Here is an 18,582-nt window from a genome sequence, read left to right on the forward strand (position 1 = left end):
TTACATATAGAAAATTGTACTTCAGTGAGTACTTGAATACAAAAGTACATGTCGGGTATATTTTAGACTTAAATACTCAACAAAAAGAAGAGACAATTCATACATATAATTTTGGAAAATGATGAAACATTCTACTTTTTATGCATACAGCAAAGTTTACTTCCTTGCCAATGATCAGTGCCAACCTATTATCCTATATGAAAGGTTACACTTTCCAGTTTTAAATTTTTTTCACTGCCTTGTAAAAATATCATGTGCTTGAGGTTCAATCTTTGCAGTTAAACTGTCAAATACTGGGAATTTTTCATCCCTTACAACATCCTGCCCCCATAATGTGCAGGTCGAATGTCTGGTTTTATAATAATTATAACTAATAAATATTCTGCACCTATTTGAGTCCACCTTCTAAACAAGAAAAGTTCTTTAAAAATAGCCAATATTCTGTATTTTTACCTGTCCACGATCTGATAAATATGTGTGCACCTACACTCAGAGATTTGCATACCTTAGTTAACTTTTCTATATCGGCAAAATATGAAATATATCTGACTAGTTAATGTTGTTTAAATTTTAATTTTAAATGCAAAACAAAAATTCAGTTTGAAAACTGCTCATTCCTCAAAAAATTAATAACATTATAATTAGTCAAAGTAAAACATAAAAACAAACTATGGCAACAAATTGCCCTAATATGTTTACATGATAATATTATTATTGGTAATGATATTGTTAAATGGTATTTTTAAGACAAAAACCACTGAATTTAACAAACCTCAGTAGATAAATAATGTTCACAAGAATTCAGGACATGATTAATCCTTACTTGCAAGGAAGTTACAAAATAAGGCATACAAATATCCAATGTCTATAAATAACATGTCAAAACTATAATTGAAAACACTAAAACATTTATAACAAAATACAACAGCCAGGATAAACAAGCAGATGTGCTACTAGTTGTGTTTTATTCACCAGCTATGACTAGGTTACCAATAAAGCCTTTATGAACTTTTACTGAGTAATATAACATCCTGCTGTTGATGGTATGGATCAAAGATTTTATAATGGAATTACAATATAAATAAAAACAAATATAATAGTCAGTATATATTATTTACTGCTTGTTATAACATCAATTGACAAAGTGAACACAGCAACTTTTAGTTAATGCCAGTGTGTGCCAAATATCTATTCAACAATGGCAACCTTGAGTAAAAATTCACCTGACCCTTTTCTTGCATGATTAGAAAGCTCGTTATTACACACTTATTACCATTTTCTTGTTACTGACTCAACCAACCAACTTACACAGCAGCAAAAGTTATGAAATACATAGTTTAACATTGTAAAATAAAACACATACATCTTCACTGTTTTGATTTTCAAAACTAAATGTATACAGAAAAAATATATGGTGCACAGGAGTATTCTAAAAAGCCAAAACATTTACAGTAAATAGTAGGAAAAGGTCTGCAAGTTGTCACATGCAGGTGTGTAATGCAGGTTGTGGACATAGTAAATCAAATGGCATTAGGCAAATAGTTACAAGGGTACACAAGTCAATCTGATCACACACAAATAGTTACAATGGTACATTAGTCAAACCAATCACATACAAATAGTTACAATGGTACATTAGTCAAACCAATCACATGCAAATAGTCACAATGGCACATAAATCAAACCGATCACATACAAACAGTTGCAATGGTACACAAGTCAAACCAATCATGTGCAAATAATGACAATGTACATAAATCAAACTGATAATATAAACAAATAGTCGCAACAGTACATAAATCAAACCAACCATCTGCAAATAGTCGCAGAATTGTATATAAATCAAACAGACTGCATATGAATAGTCATAATGATACATGACAGATCTTTTTTAAATATACAATGTCTGACATGACAATGGTACATATCAGAACCTCATTAAATATCCAATGCCTGACATGAACACGTTTAGTCATCCAGATTGAAATAATTAAATAGAAATAGTCAACAATTATATATTTAGAAAGAATATACAACAGATACAATTCTTTTGTAAAATTTTTTTACAATTGTATACAGTGCATTGGTATTAAGGCCATTGTGATACAAAGCATCTAACTTATGAATCCAGTAACTTTCTTTAATTAGTCTATTCATCTTTCCACGGCATTACTGATTGCCATGAAACAAAAAATGTGAAGAGTGATTATCTGTATTGAATGTATTTGAAACATTAGAGGAGAACTGCAGATTCATACAATATTTTATTTGAAAGTAATGATTATTCATTCTCTTAGAAACTTGTTGAAGTGTTTGTCCAATATATTGCATGTTACATTTTTTACAGGTTATTAAATAAATCACATCCGTTGATAAGCAGTCAGTGTTATAACACAGAGAAAACCATTATTTTGTATTGGACCTACTAAAATAAGTACTTTCTCTTATATCTGTACATTGATGGCACCAGTGTCTGTTACATTTAAATAAAAATCATCTATTTAAATTTTCTGTCAGTTTAGCCCTAATAAAAAATATCTTCTATAAGCAAAAATTGGTTTGCTTTTGTAAAGTGTTTTATGCCGTTTTTATTTGATAAATTGAGGTGACTCCAATATTTGTTAATTACAAGGCATATATTAGGCAATGGAGGATTATTAAGAAGTGTTTTCTCTATGTCATAATTGGTACACAGATCCAACACTAGATGGCACATGCTGCAGAAAACAAACAAGTGAACATTAAAATTAATCATCCTATTCATTACATACTCCCGTTAATAAATGACTGAGGCGTGAATCCAAAGTACTGAGTAGCGTATTCTTGACGCATTAAGTTCTTTGTCTGTGAACCTGGGCCACCATCACTTGATGTTATGCTCAAACTGTTGGCTGAGAAGTCAGATTCAACACCTGTTGAATCACTTAAATTCATGTTGACCTCTGAAATGAACAACAAAAATGTAAACTATTTCATGGCGTATAACCACATGTCTACATGTTGGTATTGTAACTCATGAATAAAAAAAACAAACTTTTTTTAAAAAATTTTTTCCCAGTACTTTATTTTATTAATTAGATAATTATGGATGCAAACATTATGAATTCTTTTTATTTCACTTTGTTTGAATTGTTTAAAAATATCGTAAGAACTTTGCAAAGTTGTTGTTATAGGGCTTAACGCCATTTTTCAGCACAAGATAGGCTATACATGGCGGCCAGTATAATTGGTGAAGAATCCTGGAAAACCCCGGTAAGAACCACCAACCCAAGATAAGCTACTGGCAGGCTTTCTCAAGTACCAACGTTAGCTGAGCCTGAGACTCGAACTCATGCAGACAAAGGTGAGATGGTAGTGATCCATAATGGTGAGCGCTTTAGACCACTCAGGGCCCCACTTTGGAAAGTACAAACATATCAAATTATCAAGAACCATAGACAAGGGAGCTGGACAAAATTCACTGGAGGCACCAGCGATAAAGGACACTGCACCATGCTTTGAATGATGATTATTCAATTTATTTTGTTCCTTGATCATCAATGCTTCTTGGAAGCTCATAATATAAATGTTCTAAAAACCAAATAGAGTATAACAAGGACAATGCAAGAGGTATGTACCATTATAAACCAGGTAGAATATTATGTCACAATGAAAGTAACGCATGTTGGAAACACATCTGTATGTATAGACCCCATGTCCTCTTTTCTTGACCCAGTTAAGTAATTTGCCACAACTGTAAAGTCCGGAGGAATTAACAATTTTCACCTGGATGTTGTGCAGCAACAACAATGGTGCAGAACATTCAACAATCAGGAATAACAGACTTTTGTTCAACTATATTAGTATCAAATATTAGAATCACAATTACTATCTAATTTATGATCAGTAATGCATCAAAATACAACACTAATGTACCCATCTGTCATGCCAAGCCCTCCATTATATCTGATTAAGCATATGCTTTTTAAAGAAATCTTATTTTGGGGGGAAGTGTATCATCACACAGCCACTGTGTCCCAACTTTTGGAAAGACTATCTACACAGCTGTCATGTACCCACCATAGAAAAGACCATCCACACAGCAACCAGTCAATGCGTCATGGACAAGTAAAAAGTATTCCAAATTAGGTAATTCAGCTAAGCATAAAGCATTTCCATTAATAACATTTTAGGTTTGGTGGCCTTTTTGTCAGACTATAAACACCATACAAAGGAACTTTTTCCAAAGTGTATATTTCATATAACAGCCATGTAGTAAATTTCACACTCCAACCAAATGCTAACAATTTTGGTACTGTGGTCAGTGTCTATACCAGTTTGGATTATATCAGATACATGTATATGCATACAAGCCTACCCAAAGAGAGGCATTATCGTAATTATTGATAAAATAAGTGACAAAAAGGCATAATCTGTGTAACCAAATATAATCTATATATTATGTGCCATAATTACAGAACAATGTAAGAAAAATGTACATTTATTGTTTCTATCAACCTGTATCTGCAGCTGGTTAAAATTCATGTCATACATGGACAAATTCCATTTGGATTAGCACCAGTATACAAACACAAAACATACTAAAAAATTATTTATATACACACTTACTTTAACTAGTTATTCTACATGTCCAACTTTCACTGAATGATCATAAAAAGTAAAGTCCACAAATTCTGCATTCAGCATGATGTGCTCTGAGTGTTGTATTTCATTAATTTCTTCTTTGCAAATAGTTAAATTTGTACGTTTTCTAACATATGATGTGAAGTCTAAAAAGATCACACTACTCTAATATTTTTAAGCCCTATAACATCTATGAGTCACATCGATAAAACCTGTTATGCTTTGCAATTGGTACCATGATTTTAAAAACCAAGACTGGGTCACTGCATAAATATATTATCCATATAATGAATTTGTGAGGCTAAGTTTCACATTGAAGAAACCCCTCTGTTTGAAAATGTGTCATATACAGTTACTATAAACAGAAAATAAGGAAAGCACCTATATGTCTAGGATGGACAAATATTCTCTTGCACTATTAATACTAATAATAATGAGGAATTTGTATAGCACCTAATCTTTAGAAGCTCTAAGCGCTTTACAACATTAGACAAACCTATAACATAAAAAAACATATATATTATGATGACAAAAAACAAACACCATGAAATTAGAAAACAAAAAACATGCTGAAAATATTTAAGGTATGAAACATTATCAGGTCTTTAAGTTTGTTCTTGCAGTCGAAATAGGCGAGTTTTAAGAGCACTTTTGAATGGGATCACTGTGTCATTGTGTCTAAGTTTAGTGGGCGACTCATTCCACATTGCTGGGCCATGGCAAGCAAAAGAATGTTGCCAATATGACTTTGTTTTCATAGCGAGAATAATGAGTATACGATTGTCAGAAGAGGAGCCTAAGTATCTTGCTGGTGTGTACACATGGGTGAAGTCGGATAGGTATGTTGGACTGGAGACCGGCAGTGAAACGTAGCACAGAGAACAAATTTTGTGTCTGATTCAGGATTGAATGCATAGCCAGTGTATGGTACAGAGTAGGGGGAGGTGTGCTCTGATCACGGTACTCTAAAGATGATCCGAGCAGCTGTGTTTTGAACTTTTTGAAGTTTCTGGAGTAGATATTGAGATGAACCACACAGAATTGAGTTACAATAATCTAGCAACTGCATGGTATTCCAAGATGACCTGATGAAACTGGCTGAGTGGAAGAAAATATGGGTTATGGCCTTCCACCCAGAGAAATGTAGCATCCTTAGAGTGTACAAGAAGTCTCCAATCATCTCCATCTATACACTCAAGGGGACATTACAAAGTACTTAGGAGTAGAAATACCCAAGGACCATCATGGAAACACCATATTGACCAGATAATTAAGAAATGGAACAGTACCCTAGAGTTTCTCTGACACAAGCTTCAAATCAGTAATGAGCAAATGAAGAGCAGCATACTTCTTTTCCATGAGACCAGGCCTCAAGTACTACTCAATGTCTGGAACCCCCATATCAACGATCAGATACACAAGCTGGAGATATGGCATGAATTGATATAGCAGGGATCGTTCTGGGCCTCGCCAATGTCGCAAATTGCGATTTTTTTTCCTTATTGGCAACAAAAATATCCCATCTGGCGATTTTTTTGGCGACATACTTTTGGGTTATTTAATTTGTACATACAATCATGGATTTGGACTGGATAAATTAAAAGGGAGAATGAAAGGAAGCCACAAACTTGACTAAGCAATGCATTGGAATCAATCTGTTACACAAACGATCCTTTGTTCGTATTGACAACCCCATCTTTACAGGGCATTGTTACATCATAATCTGCTTATGCTGACATCTGGGCTGAGTACTGTATGCTGTGATACAGTCAATCATGCTACCGCACTATACCTACAACTGACTGACTTCTGAAGATGCGAATAGAACAGATACAATTAACTGAATGGCTAATCCTTCTGTTTTTTTATTTTTTTATACATATACCAATACAATAGTTTTGCTGAAAATTCATAGAAAACTGATAACCTTCGAAGTACCGACTATTGTGTATAAACACAAAGCAAATGGAAAAAATCTCAATCACAATTATATCTGTCGCCAGTACAGCATTTTACTCATTGATCTTTTCCTTTTGCCATCAATCCGTGTTACCGCTGCAGAGACTTAAATTCCGCAACAATGGCCAAAAAAAAAAAAAAACAGTTTTGCATAATTAATAATAATTATTTATTTCTCAAAATACAGGAGTGAAAGAATCCCTAAATTGGGTGTCAATTTATGCTTATATATACGGTCCAATATTGCCAGGTGTTGACTCATGTAAGTTTCATTCGAGGGAATGGAGATCCTATTTTGCTTGTCGAGAAAATTTATACAGCATTCAGTGATCATTCTTGGGATTTAGGAAGCAATTCACTACAAGTTTTGTGAAACTAGCCATAAGGGGGGGGCGGCTGCTGAGAGACTACTGGTGTCACCTGTCAGCACTGTAGACTGTGAACGTGGATTCAGTAAGATGAACCTCATAAAAACTGACATCAGAAATAAATTCTGCATCTCATCTCTTGAGAATTTAATGAGAATCAGCATGTACAGATGTGAAAATTTAGACTTTGAAACTACATTCAACAAGTGGGCAGCCCTAAAATCGCGACGGATCTTCATGTAACACTTTGTAACATTTAGTTAATGCTTGTTGTAATTAGAGTATTAACTAACCCATATTTTGTAATTTTCATTGCCTGTTACATTAATAGACTAAATTAACACTTGAAAAAATGTACACTACTTGTTCTGGCGACACTTTTTTGAAAACTGGCAACAAAATATTGAGGTTGGCGAATTTTTTGGCGACAGCTTTTTAAAAGCCAGGACCATCCCTGTATAGGGATACCAGCAGCAGCATCCCAATGTTGGAACACTTGCCATGCTATATAAAATCACCAACAACCTTGTAGACATTGCTGCTGATCAATATCTGACTCTTGCTTCAAGCAGAACTAGAGTAAGCAAGAATGGCAAATATCAATATATATGTACCCCTAAAAACATCTCTAAGTTCAGTTTCTTTCCCCATGCCATTGTCACTTGGAACTCCCTACCATAACATCAATGTATAAGTTCCTAGCTCAGAATCCTTCAAGCAGAGGTTATCTCAGCTCACCTTTTAGGCTGTAAGCCACATATAAGCAGGACCTAATAATTTCCAAAGCTATGCACGCTTACTTCTCCACTGCCACAGTAGCCGAACAGATCTGAGATGAAGGAACAAAAATGTAGCTAGGCAAAACTTTCCTTAATTCTTCCTTTACTAATTACCATTTCTCTCTATCCTATCACTATGTTCATTCTTCTTTCTTCTGGTGGCCTAAGTGGTTACACATTATAAAACGTACTAGCTATTGCCTCGCTTGGCACTCAGCATTAAGAGGTTAGTGTTGGGACTGGTTGGCCTGGTGTCGGGATAATGTGACTGGGTGAGACATCATACTACATGTCTGTGACATGATGCCCCAGTGCTAGACATCACTACAAACTGCCACACTGTAGACAAAAATCCAAATCAAACACACATACACATTCAATGATTCACATTTTTCTTTCTTCTGTACACCATCATGTAATAGTCAAGGGTGACTGCAACAATGTGACAGACCGACCGACCAACCGAGATATATAGAATTTTGATAGATTTATATAATTACACCTGAGCAAGAAGATCTGAAATACATAGGGAATATCTGAAGGCTCGAGTATGTCCGTTCATACGTTTGTAAGCCCAAGGGTTACTGACTTGAATCAACACTCCCTCACCCTTGTCAATCATGTTGGCTGCTAGTCCTACAATGTAAGACATAGCACATGCTGGTTTTGTTTAAGTGATGCCCAAAACATAAATATTAGTGTCAAGGTCTTACCTGTAGAATTTTGTTGTTGTTGTTGGGTTTAACGCCATTTTTCAGCACATGATAGGCTATGTATGGCGGCTAGTACTAATGGTGGAGGAAGAACCACCGACCCATGAGAAGCTACTGGCAAGCTTTCTCACATACCCACCTTGGACGAATCCTAGACTCGAACCCACGCAGACAGAGGTGAGATGGCAGTGATCCGTAACGGAGAGCACTTTAGACCACTCGAGGCCCCCTAGGAATAGTTGTCTGCTTACTAAGGTGTAGAAGCCCAAGAAAGACCAAAATACAAGTTTGTTGAGAACTGAACCCGTTACAGCAGTAAAATATCAGATTAGTAAATGTAATTTTTGAGAATTAGCAGTTGATAACAAAATTCCAAATTCGCATTTACACTGTTTAACGTTTATAACTTCCCAATTCCACGGGCAATGGGCCCCGTTTTAAAAAATGGAATAAAACACCCTAATAAAAATTATATAAAGTGATATATAATATATTTCTTAGTTTTAGCACAGGGGTCCATTACAAAGAAAAGTAGAGTCTAACATGTAACAATAATGTTACAGGTTAGACTCCTAATTTTCTTTGTAACAAACCCGTGATTTTAAGACATGGACTGTTGATTTAGCGATATGACGATCAACATTGATAAATTTCATATATATATATATATATATATATATATATATATATATTACATAAACTATCTGAAGACAGTATACGTTGTGTCTCTGTTTAGTAAAATGTTTCGTTAATGACGATTTAAACACATTCAACAGACTTTTTTTTATCAAATTGTTCTCTTCAAAGAACCCGCCATTTTGCTAATACAGGAAGCGACACAACGCAATCTAAATAATTCACGAATGTATTTTTAGAACTTACTCCGGAAAATGTACCAAGCTTGACTCATTATTGGGGGGGGGGGGGCTACTTTTTTCATCTCGTAGTAAACAAGTCTTTACTAACATGTATATTTATTCTAAATATTCATAAAATAATAAACACACCAGAAATAATTTCGCTGCCACATGTAAATTTTAAAATGTAAATGAGAAAACAATTATAAAATTCTAATTCACATCACGTCCTCTTTCAAAATATGTTGTGGCGTTATCCTAAGATGGGTAGGTAAGCCACTTAAGGAATATACATATTTCGACACAGTTTTTAGTTTGAATTTAATTTTAGAGGGTACCACAGGCCAGTATAGGAATTCACTGGTGGCAAAACCAGTATCTCCTGTTCATCCTTTTGCTGTTGCTCCTTCTCCAACTCCTCCTTCCTTCCCATCATCATCATCGGCATCATTATCATAATCATCATCAGAAAACGCACAGAAGTAATGTGTGAACCTAAAACGTATACACGTATGTGATATTTGCATAGTACACAAATGAAAACTAGTGTTTTAGATTTCTATAGACCCTTCCCTCCCTCCCTCTCCCTCTCTCTCTCTCTCTCTCTCTCTCTGAGCATTTACTTACTACTTAATTCGTCTTTCGGTCAGAAAATATTTACCAAATTTAGCATGGAAGCTATGAAGTACTGCAAAGAGAGAGAGAGAGAGAGAGAGAGAGAGAGAGTCTATCCAAACATCTGAGTACAACATGTAGTAAAAGTCAGTTAAGAGTGATTGGCATAGATCAAAACATCGGCTGGTCAAAAGCGGATAGCAAAAAAGGAGAAAGATTCTAGATTTATAATTTAGTGGCATTAATATGCATGTTGGATTATTATTTCCATTTTGTAAATATACTGATAACATTTACAATGCACGCTATCAGCGACTGCTTACTGGTTTACGACCGAGCTCACAGGTAAACAGACGTGTATAGCAGGGTAATTTATTTGCACTTACAAATACATAGCAGGCATATACGTATTTGCCAGGAGTTTAGGGATGTTAATTACATGGGACAATCGTGTTGAGGAGCTAGTGTTAGGAGTAAATTGACAGACTGACAACTGGCAATCGTATTGCTATATGATTCCCATAGGAATAACTCGATCGATAGACTGACAACTGACCATCGTATTATATTTGCTACCCGAAGTAATAACTCGACCCATAGACTGGCCACCGCACGAACGTACATCTTGTATGTATGTATCCTCCTAGGCCCGTCCCAGCATAACTAGCTGATATGGATTTGATGATGTCCCCTCGTTTTGTTTATCTAGATATAAAAGTTTGATATCATGTGTTGTATGTTTATTTTCCGTCCTCCCTTTATCTGTCCATTTTGTTGTAATAGAAAACAAAAACAATTCATATAAAAGATTTTGAATAATGAAATTTGACCAGGTTGCCTTGGTATTTGTTCAGTCAAAGTCCTGTTTTGTTTCTGAGAACTTGGGTTAGTACTCCCCTCCCCTCAGGCATTTGAGTCCAAATGGTCTGGTTTCCTTGCCCCTTTATTTCCCCATACGGTTATGTAAGTTGTTAGTGACCTTTGCCAATGTCATATAGTAATGTCTTCCTGTGTGGTGCTTATGTGCTTGCTTTGTTGTTTGTATTTTCTTCCACTTTGGTGTTATATGATTTGCTTGACTAGATCATCTTTGAGGTTCTTTCTTTTTTTAAATCTTTTCTTTTGGGGGGGTGCGGGGGCGACACCATACAGATTCCCCCCCTCCCCATTTTTGAGTTTCTTTCTATCTATGTCTGCACAGTGGAAAAATAAGTTTTGGATTAAAGAAAAATAACTGCAGAAAGAATAAAGTAAGAAAATATAACTACAGTGTCTAGGTTGCTGTGGTTTTGTTTTATTTTTATTTTTTTCTAATTGGAAGAAGCTGCTAAATTTGGTTTATGTGGTTATTTTGTTTGTTTCTTTGCTTGTTCTGCTAGAGTTTATATACTTCTTTAGTTTGTACATGTAACACTGGTCAACAGTGAAATCATTACTGACTTGAAAAGGCCCTAATCTGTAGTATTTTGGTGTGCCGAACACGAATATAACCGTGAAAAATTTGTATTGGCTCTCGTTTTGAAGATATTCATATACCTCATTTTCTATGTTTCACTGTGTAAATTTCTCCAGTAGGACTGCAGCAACATCCGGAATAATGATGTAACATTGCATAATACCATCATGCTCACATCATCCACAGTTGATTGCATCATTTTCTGATGCAATGCAATACTAATGCCATGCGGCTGCTGAAGTAAGTTGACGTCAGCAGTGTACTATACATGTGTAGGCCTATTATACTAATGCCAGGCGGCTGCTGAAGCTGACGTAAGCAGTGTACTATATAAAGCCCAATCAGATAGGTTCAGCATTTAAAATATTTTAGACGTTGTGTGAGACAGTTCAAGCTACTGTTACATAAAACTTATTATTTTATCCATTTACGTACAATAAAGAACAGTAATGCCTCGAAAGTGTGTTAATACCGCGGACAATTTTTGCTGTATTTGTGGGGAAGTGACATTTGCCAACCAGAAGAAAAGTATCAATTCTCAAGTGAAGAAGGCATATCATCTTTACTTCGGATGCAAGGTTGGTGACCAAGACAAGCCTTGGGCTCCGCATATATGCTGTGCTACATGTACAACACAGCTTTCACAGTGGTTGAATTGCAAAAGGTCATCAATGCCGTTTGCAGTCCCAATGGTGTGGAGAGAGCCAAGCAACCACCTAAATGACTGTTACTTCTGCTTGGTTCCTCCTCTTTCCGGCGGAATAACGAAGCGAAAGAAGTCGAGAATAGTCTACCCAAACATTCCGTCTGCATTGAGACCAGTTCCACATGGTGAGGGACTTCCTATTCCAGAACCTCCAGCAGAATATTCTCTTGATTCATCTGACGAAGACAAAGGTGAGTCGACCTGTTCTTCTCCTGGTCCATCAGCATGCAGTGATCCAGATTTTCACTGTGGTGCATCATCAACCCCACACAGAATAACACAGGAAGAACTAAATGACCTGATTCGTGATTTGGACTTATCAAAGAACAAGGCAGAATTGCTAGGATCAAGACTCCAACAATGGAATCTTCTAGAAGAAGATGTCACAATTACTGCATATCGAAAGCGCCACCAGCAATTGGAGCCTTTCTTCAGAAAGGAAAGTAATCTGATATTCTGTTCCGATATTGAGGGCCTCATGAATGCTTTAAAAATCACTCATGACCCACAAGAATGGAGACTATTTGTGGACTCTTCGAAACTGAGTCTCAAGGCTGTGCTTTTGCACAATGGAAACATTCTTCCATATATTCCAGTAGCGTATGCTGTCCACATGAAAGAGACATACGATAACTTAAGGCAGCTACTGAATTCCATTGAGTATAACAAGTACAGCTGGCACCTCTGTGGTGATTTGAAGGTAGTTGCCCTTTTAATGGGACTGCAGCAAGGATATACAAAATACATGTGTTTCTTATGCGAGTGGGATAGCCGAGCAAGGGAAATGCACTACATGAGGAAGGAATGGACTCACAGGCAGAATGTAGCCATTGGAGAGAAGAATATCCAACACCCAGCTCTGGTTGAGGCTCAGAAAATCTTGCTACCACCCCTTCACATCAAACTAGGTTTGATGAAGAACTTCGTGAAAGCCATTGACCGGACTTTGCCAGCATTCCGATACCTGCATGAAAAATTCCCTCGACTCAGCGAAGCAAAGATTAAAGAGGGAGTTTTTGTGGGTCCTCAGATTCGAGAGCTTTTCAAAGATGACCGGTTCAACAACTTGCTGGAAGGTGACGCGAAACAAGCATGGAATGCTTTTCGCCTAGTTTCTACAAACTTCCTCGGAAATGTTAGGGCAGAAAACTATAAGGAACTAGTAGAAGACATGTTGATGAAGTATAAGAAACTTGGCTGCAATATGTCTCTAAAGATTCACTTCCTTCATTCCCATTTGGATTTCTTTCCTAGCAACTGTGGTATTGTTAGTGATGAACACGGCGAACGTTTTCATCAAGATATCGCAACAATGGAACAAAGATACCAGGGAAAATGGTCCACTACAATGCTGGCTGACTACTGCTGGACACTCCTCAGAGATGCTCCCGAACAGCTGTACAAGAGACAGGCGAAGAAATCTAAGATGTAGTCAATGACTTGATTTTTTATAGGTAGGCTATTACAGTTGACCTTTTACTATTGGAATGCATTTCGTTATGTAAACATTAATTTCTTGCAGATTACAAAAAAACTAGAACCAATTTTGCAATTTGACTGTCATATTCGTGTTCAGCACATAAAAATTGATAAGAATTGACTAATTTTATTTCAGTAACATGACTTTTGTAAAAATTTGTTGTCCAGTGTAATTTGAGTGTACTGAAGGAAGTGTGTCGCAGTTGTTTATGGGCTATGGAAGTAGGGTTATTATTAACTATTTTGAAGGGAAGAGTAGAATGCTGTCATTTTATGTATAAAAAAATTATTGCGATGATGATATTTAATTCGGAAAAAACTATCCTATATAGTTTGTAATGTTAGTGAGCAAAATCTTTTAAAATATGGTAGTTTATATTTGCCCTTTCCTTTGAAAACATTTTGGGGTTCTGATTTCACGCGCACTATTTTTATAGAAGGTACGATACGATGCTATATTTGATTATGGTCGCTTTCGTCCCTGGGGCATGGGAGACCGGTTTATTCCCACAAGGTGACATTTTTAATTGGTCCAGTGGATAGGAATTGAGAACCTTTCCACTCGCGTTTATGTGTGCAGGGCATATTACTTAATTGCCATGGCAACGAAGTCGTGCGGCAGGGCAGCTGCACAGCGCCACAGCAGGGGTACCCATCATCCCGGGTATTTTGATCGAATAAATGTCGCCTATGTACATTTTTAATTAGCGTCTGTGCTGTGTTTCATGGAGTAGTGATAGGGAGGCATGTGTTGGTCTTCTAATAATTTTACTTGGGGTGCCGAAGCATTATTGTGTAGTGTAGAAGATGATGATGATGATGATAAAGAATTTAAGTCGCCTATGCATCGAGTGCTTTTGCGTCTGGTTAAGTCTAGAATGTCGACATTTTTAATTAGTCGGTACTATATCAATGGAGCCACTACAGTTCCGTGTTTATGGGTGAGTGTCACACTTCTTAAATAGTCTGTCTGAACGTGGCAAAGGTGGAAAGGTATCTAGCAACGGCGCGCAAACCCTAACTCCAATCCGCCAACTATTAAGGAGCATTTTGTTAAATTCAATCAGCCCTTTCAATCCAACTTTCTACAAAACATTCCAGAGAATTTAAATCGCAATCAAGTTTGGCCTAACGAACCCGAACAAGTTAGAAAACCCACCAAAGAATCCAACTCCCAATCAGATTTGACTTTATATGTCAGATACCAACAAATTAAAAACGAACCTAAGTTTTCAACTCCCAATCAGATTTGACTTTATATAACTGTTACCAACAAATTTGAAGTAAACCAAAAGATCCAACTCCCAATCAGATTTGATTTTACATAACCGACACCAACAATCTAGAAACGAACCAATGTTTTCAACTCCCAGTCAGATTTGGTTTTACTTAACTGATACTTACAAGTTTGAGACGAACCAAAGATTTCAACTCCCAATCAGGTCTGACTTTACAGAACTGACACGAACGAGTTATTAACTTAAGAAATCGACCAAAGTATTCTACTAACAATCAGAATATAACTTGTATAACTGGACCCACTGCACGTAACAGCCCCAAATCGCCAGCCGGTACTCTGAAGTCAAATCAAGTCCAGTTGTTTTATATGGATAGTAAATAATTCTAATAATGCGTAAGCCACCTGTGCAGTTGTTCAAATCCAACGAGTTGTAGACTTTTCATATTTCCTAGCTGATCTAATAATTCTAGTACATAGTGTACTTGTACAATGTCCAATGAATTTCTGTGTATGAAAAAGTCTAAGCGACAAAATATAATTTTTGGTCATTATTAAGTATTGGTGTTTTTATTTTTGAAGCGGTGGATAAAAATATCGAGTTAGTGTAGTGGTTTTATCGAATCGGGATTGCTAGGCAAAATGTAATCCCTTAAAATTAAAAAGGCAATATGGAGCCCATAGAGGGACTGTTTTGTTTATCGCTGGAAGGTGCCCCTGCGGTCATCTGCAGTCTTGCACTTCAATGCGCTGCGTTGGTCTCGTCTGATGATATTAGGAAATGAATATCTATGGACCTCAGGTAGATATTCAGCAGCTTGGACAAGTTGCCAGATCGGATATTGACTGCAGGCATGCTGGTAGAATGTAGAGAGTATTCTGATTCCGTAATGCCACTGTGCTGGTCTAGGCTTTTGGGTCTCTAGGTTTCGCCAGGCCAGGTATTTAACTGCGTTAATAAAGTGGCATGCTTTCTTAACGTTATCTATTGCCTGTCCTAGTCCCATTTCTTTGTAGCATTTGACGTCTGGGTGGGTTTCTTCTTCCTCCTCCTCTAATTCTATTTCTTCTTCACTTTCCTCGTCTTCTGTTCCGTTTGTTTCTTGCTCTTCTTGACTTTCATTGGAAGAAGCTGATTTTTACAAATCTCCTGCAACTGTTTCTGTGTCACTGCTATCCTTCTGCCTTGGTAAGATTGCCTTATTTACAGTAACGCATGCCGCTACTCTTGCATATGTTTCCTGTATTATATTTTGTTGCTGCACAGCTATGACTTTAGGCCTAGCCCCATGTTGTTGCATTGGCTCTGTCGTTTGCTGGTTGTTCTTTGTTTGTTGTTGAGTCGTAACCGGTGGGCTGCTTACTAACTACAACGATTGCTTCCTCCGTTGTCGCACTTGTCCCCGGCTACGACGATTCTTAGACCATTTTTCCGCTACTTCTTTTTTCTCCTAAATTAAGAGCAGCGTGGTTCTGTTCTGTTCCTCTCTTATGCCCCAGCCTGATGCAGTTAAAAGACCTAGGCCTTTTATTGCGTTTAGTGCTTGGGCGGGGATTAGTTGTTCCATCATTAGCTCCATTGATGTGTGCTTGTTGTTGTCTTCGCTGCAAATGAATGAATGAATGTGAATGAATGATGTAGAAGATTATGTTATTGTAAATCAGTGACCTATTGCGCAGACGTGAATGAAAGCATTTTCATGTTTCTTATGCCTGTACTATTTTTTCGGGTGGTGGTGCAGTGTTAGGCTTCAGTTGTAGGTAACTGTTGCTCCATAGTTTCTCAGATTTATCAACTTTAGCGTATTTGGAGTCTTTAAATTCAGATGAATGTAACTGTTGCTTAATAGTTTCCGAAATGTATCAAGTTTAACGATATTGTAGTTATGTATTGTTTTTTAGTTTTTTGCTAATGATCCATTTTGAATCTAGTTGATATTCCAGCGTTAGTCTTATACAGCTTCGCTATCGCGGACCTTCTACATTGGAGAGGTATAGCTGTTTCACTTCATTTTATTTGTCTATGTTATATTTAGTGATTTCTTTTAGTGATCCAATTTGAATTTAATAAAATTTCCCCTTTTCACTCTTGACATCACTGTAACTGTGGTTTACAAGTTTATTTTTCCAAACAGGGTGTATATCATATTTCTGTTCATTTAGTTCAACGATGGCTTGTGTTACGATGTAATTTTAAAACCTATGCAAACACAATGATATTAAATATTCAATAACTTCACATTTCTGAGTGCTCATGATCAAACCAATATTTATATATCAGTATAGATGTATTTTGGATGACAACTTCTGTGTAGAGAAAAGGATATTAGCAGTGAGCAGTATATGGGGGCGACATAGCCTCACGTAGACGTCTATGTTAAATTGGGTCATTTGCACTTTAGCCTCAAGATTTATAGCCTCACGTAGACTTCTATGTTAAATTTGGTCGTTTGCACTATAGCCTCACGATTTATAGCCTCACATAGACTTCTGTGACAAATTTGGTCGTTTGCACTATAGCCTCAAGATTTATAGCCTCACGTAGACGTCTATGTTAAATTTGGTCGTTTGCACTATAGCCTCAAGATTTATAGCCTCACGTGAACGTCTATATTAAATTTGGTCATTTGCACTATAGCCTCACGATTTATAGCCTCACATAGACTTCTGTGACAGATTTGGTCGTTTGCACTATAGCCTCAAGATTTATAGCCTCACGTAAACGTCTATATTAAATTTGGTCATTTGCACTATAGCCTCACGATTTATAGCCTCACATAGACTTCTGTGACAAATTTGGTCGTTTGCGCTATAGCCTCAAGATTTATAGCCTCACGTAGACTTCTATGATAAAAAAGGTGGTTAGTAATTTGGGGAAAATGGGAATTTAACATGGGAATGTCACCTGGAGGTCAGTGGGAATTTAACATGGGTGACGTTATGGGGTTTATAGGGTCATAACTATTTATAGGGTGAAATGTATTTATAGGATCAAAGGGTTGATAGGGACAAACATAGACATACAGAAACAAACAAATACACATCTAAACACACATAAAAGAGGACAGAGATGTTCCAAAGAAAGAATCACAGACAATAGAAACTCCAAACAGAAAAGTCTATTGTAGGGGTACAGAACATTTATTCAAATATACACATGGGTTCTATGGTCTGTGCTTTGGTCAAAGCACTATCCGTTTAATACATACAAATTTGGACACTTAACAAACCTATTCTTCATATGTTTATGTGAATAATCAAGGCAATGTAAAGAAATCTGTCAAGTCTAAAAACAATGCTTTGCATACTGCCTTGTCTGAAGATCAATCCTCGGATCAAAATTGTCATGTATTTGGCCTCCTCAAAAGAGGTCTGCAAGTAATCAACCTAAATATTCAACACATCCTCCCTAAACTGAATGAGATAAAGTTAATATTACAGCAAACTAGATCAGTCAGTATTCTAGGTCAATGTGAAACCTTTCTTTCTGATGATACTGATGATTTGGCTCTCCAAATACAGGGGTTCAACTTTGAAAGAAAAGATAGGGAATCCATGGGGGTGGGGGTATTGTTCTCTATGTAGACAGTTCCAGTCGTTATAACAGACATGTTGATCTAGAGACTATTGGGGTAGAGAGTATCTGGATCGAAGTAACCCTTGCCCAATCAAAGCCAATACTCTTATGTTCGGTTTACAGGCCACCTAGTTTTACAGCTGATTGGATTGATAGATTTGAGGTTCAAATTCAAAAAGCATTACTAAAGGAAGATTTAGAAATTATCATATT

The 18,582-nt window shown here is 36.5% G+C and overlaps 1 protein-coding gene across 3 annotated transcripts in view; it reads right to left on the reverse strand.

The window, feature by feature from the left end:
• The window catches only part of LOC149799866 (protein MIS12 homolog), a 55,018-nt gene that overhangs the window by 21,702 nt on the left and 14,734 nt on the right, over positions 1-18,582 (reverse strand). Inside the window, exons 1-2 of one of the 3 annotated variants that reach the window (XM_089959307.1) lie at positions 9,221-9,278; positions 2,772-2,942 (exon numbers count right to left, since the gene is read on the reverse strand). In XM_089959307.1, the coding sequence (XP_089815433.1) occupies positions 2,772-2,934 (163 nt within the window). In that variant the 5' untranslated portion in view covers positions 2,935-2,942; positions 9,221-9,278. Of the gene's footprint in view, positions 1-2,771; positions 2,943-9,137; positions 9,279-18,582 lie in introns of those variants that run through there. The other 2 variants (XM_089959306.1, XM_089959305.1) reach the window with 2 other exon arrangements.

This window comes from Sinohyriopsis cumingii, chromosome 5, assembly GCF_028554795.1.
Source record: "Sinohyriopsis cumingii isolate HCF-2022 chromosome 5, ASM2855479v2, whole genome shotgun sequence".
Taxonomy (NCBI): Eukaryota; Metazoa; Mollusca; class Bivalvia; order Unionida; family Unionidae; genus Sinohyriopsis; species Sinohyriopsis cumingii.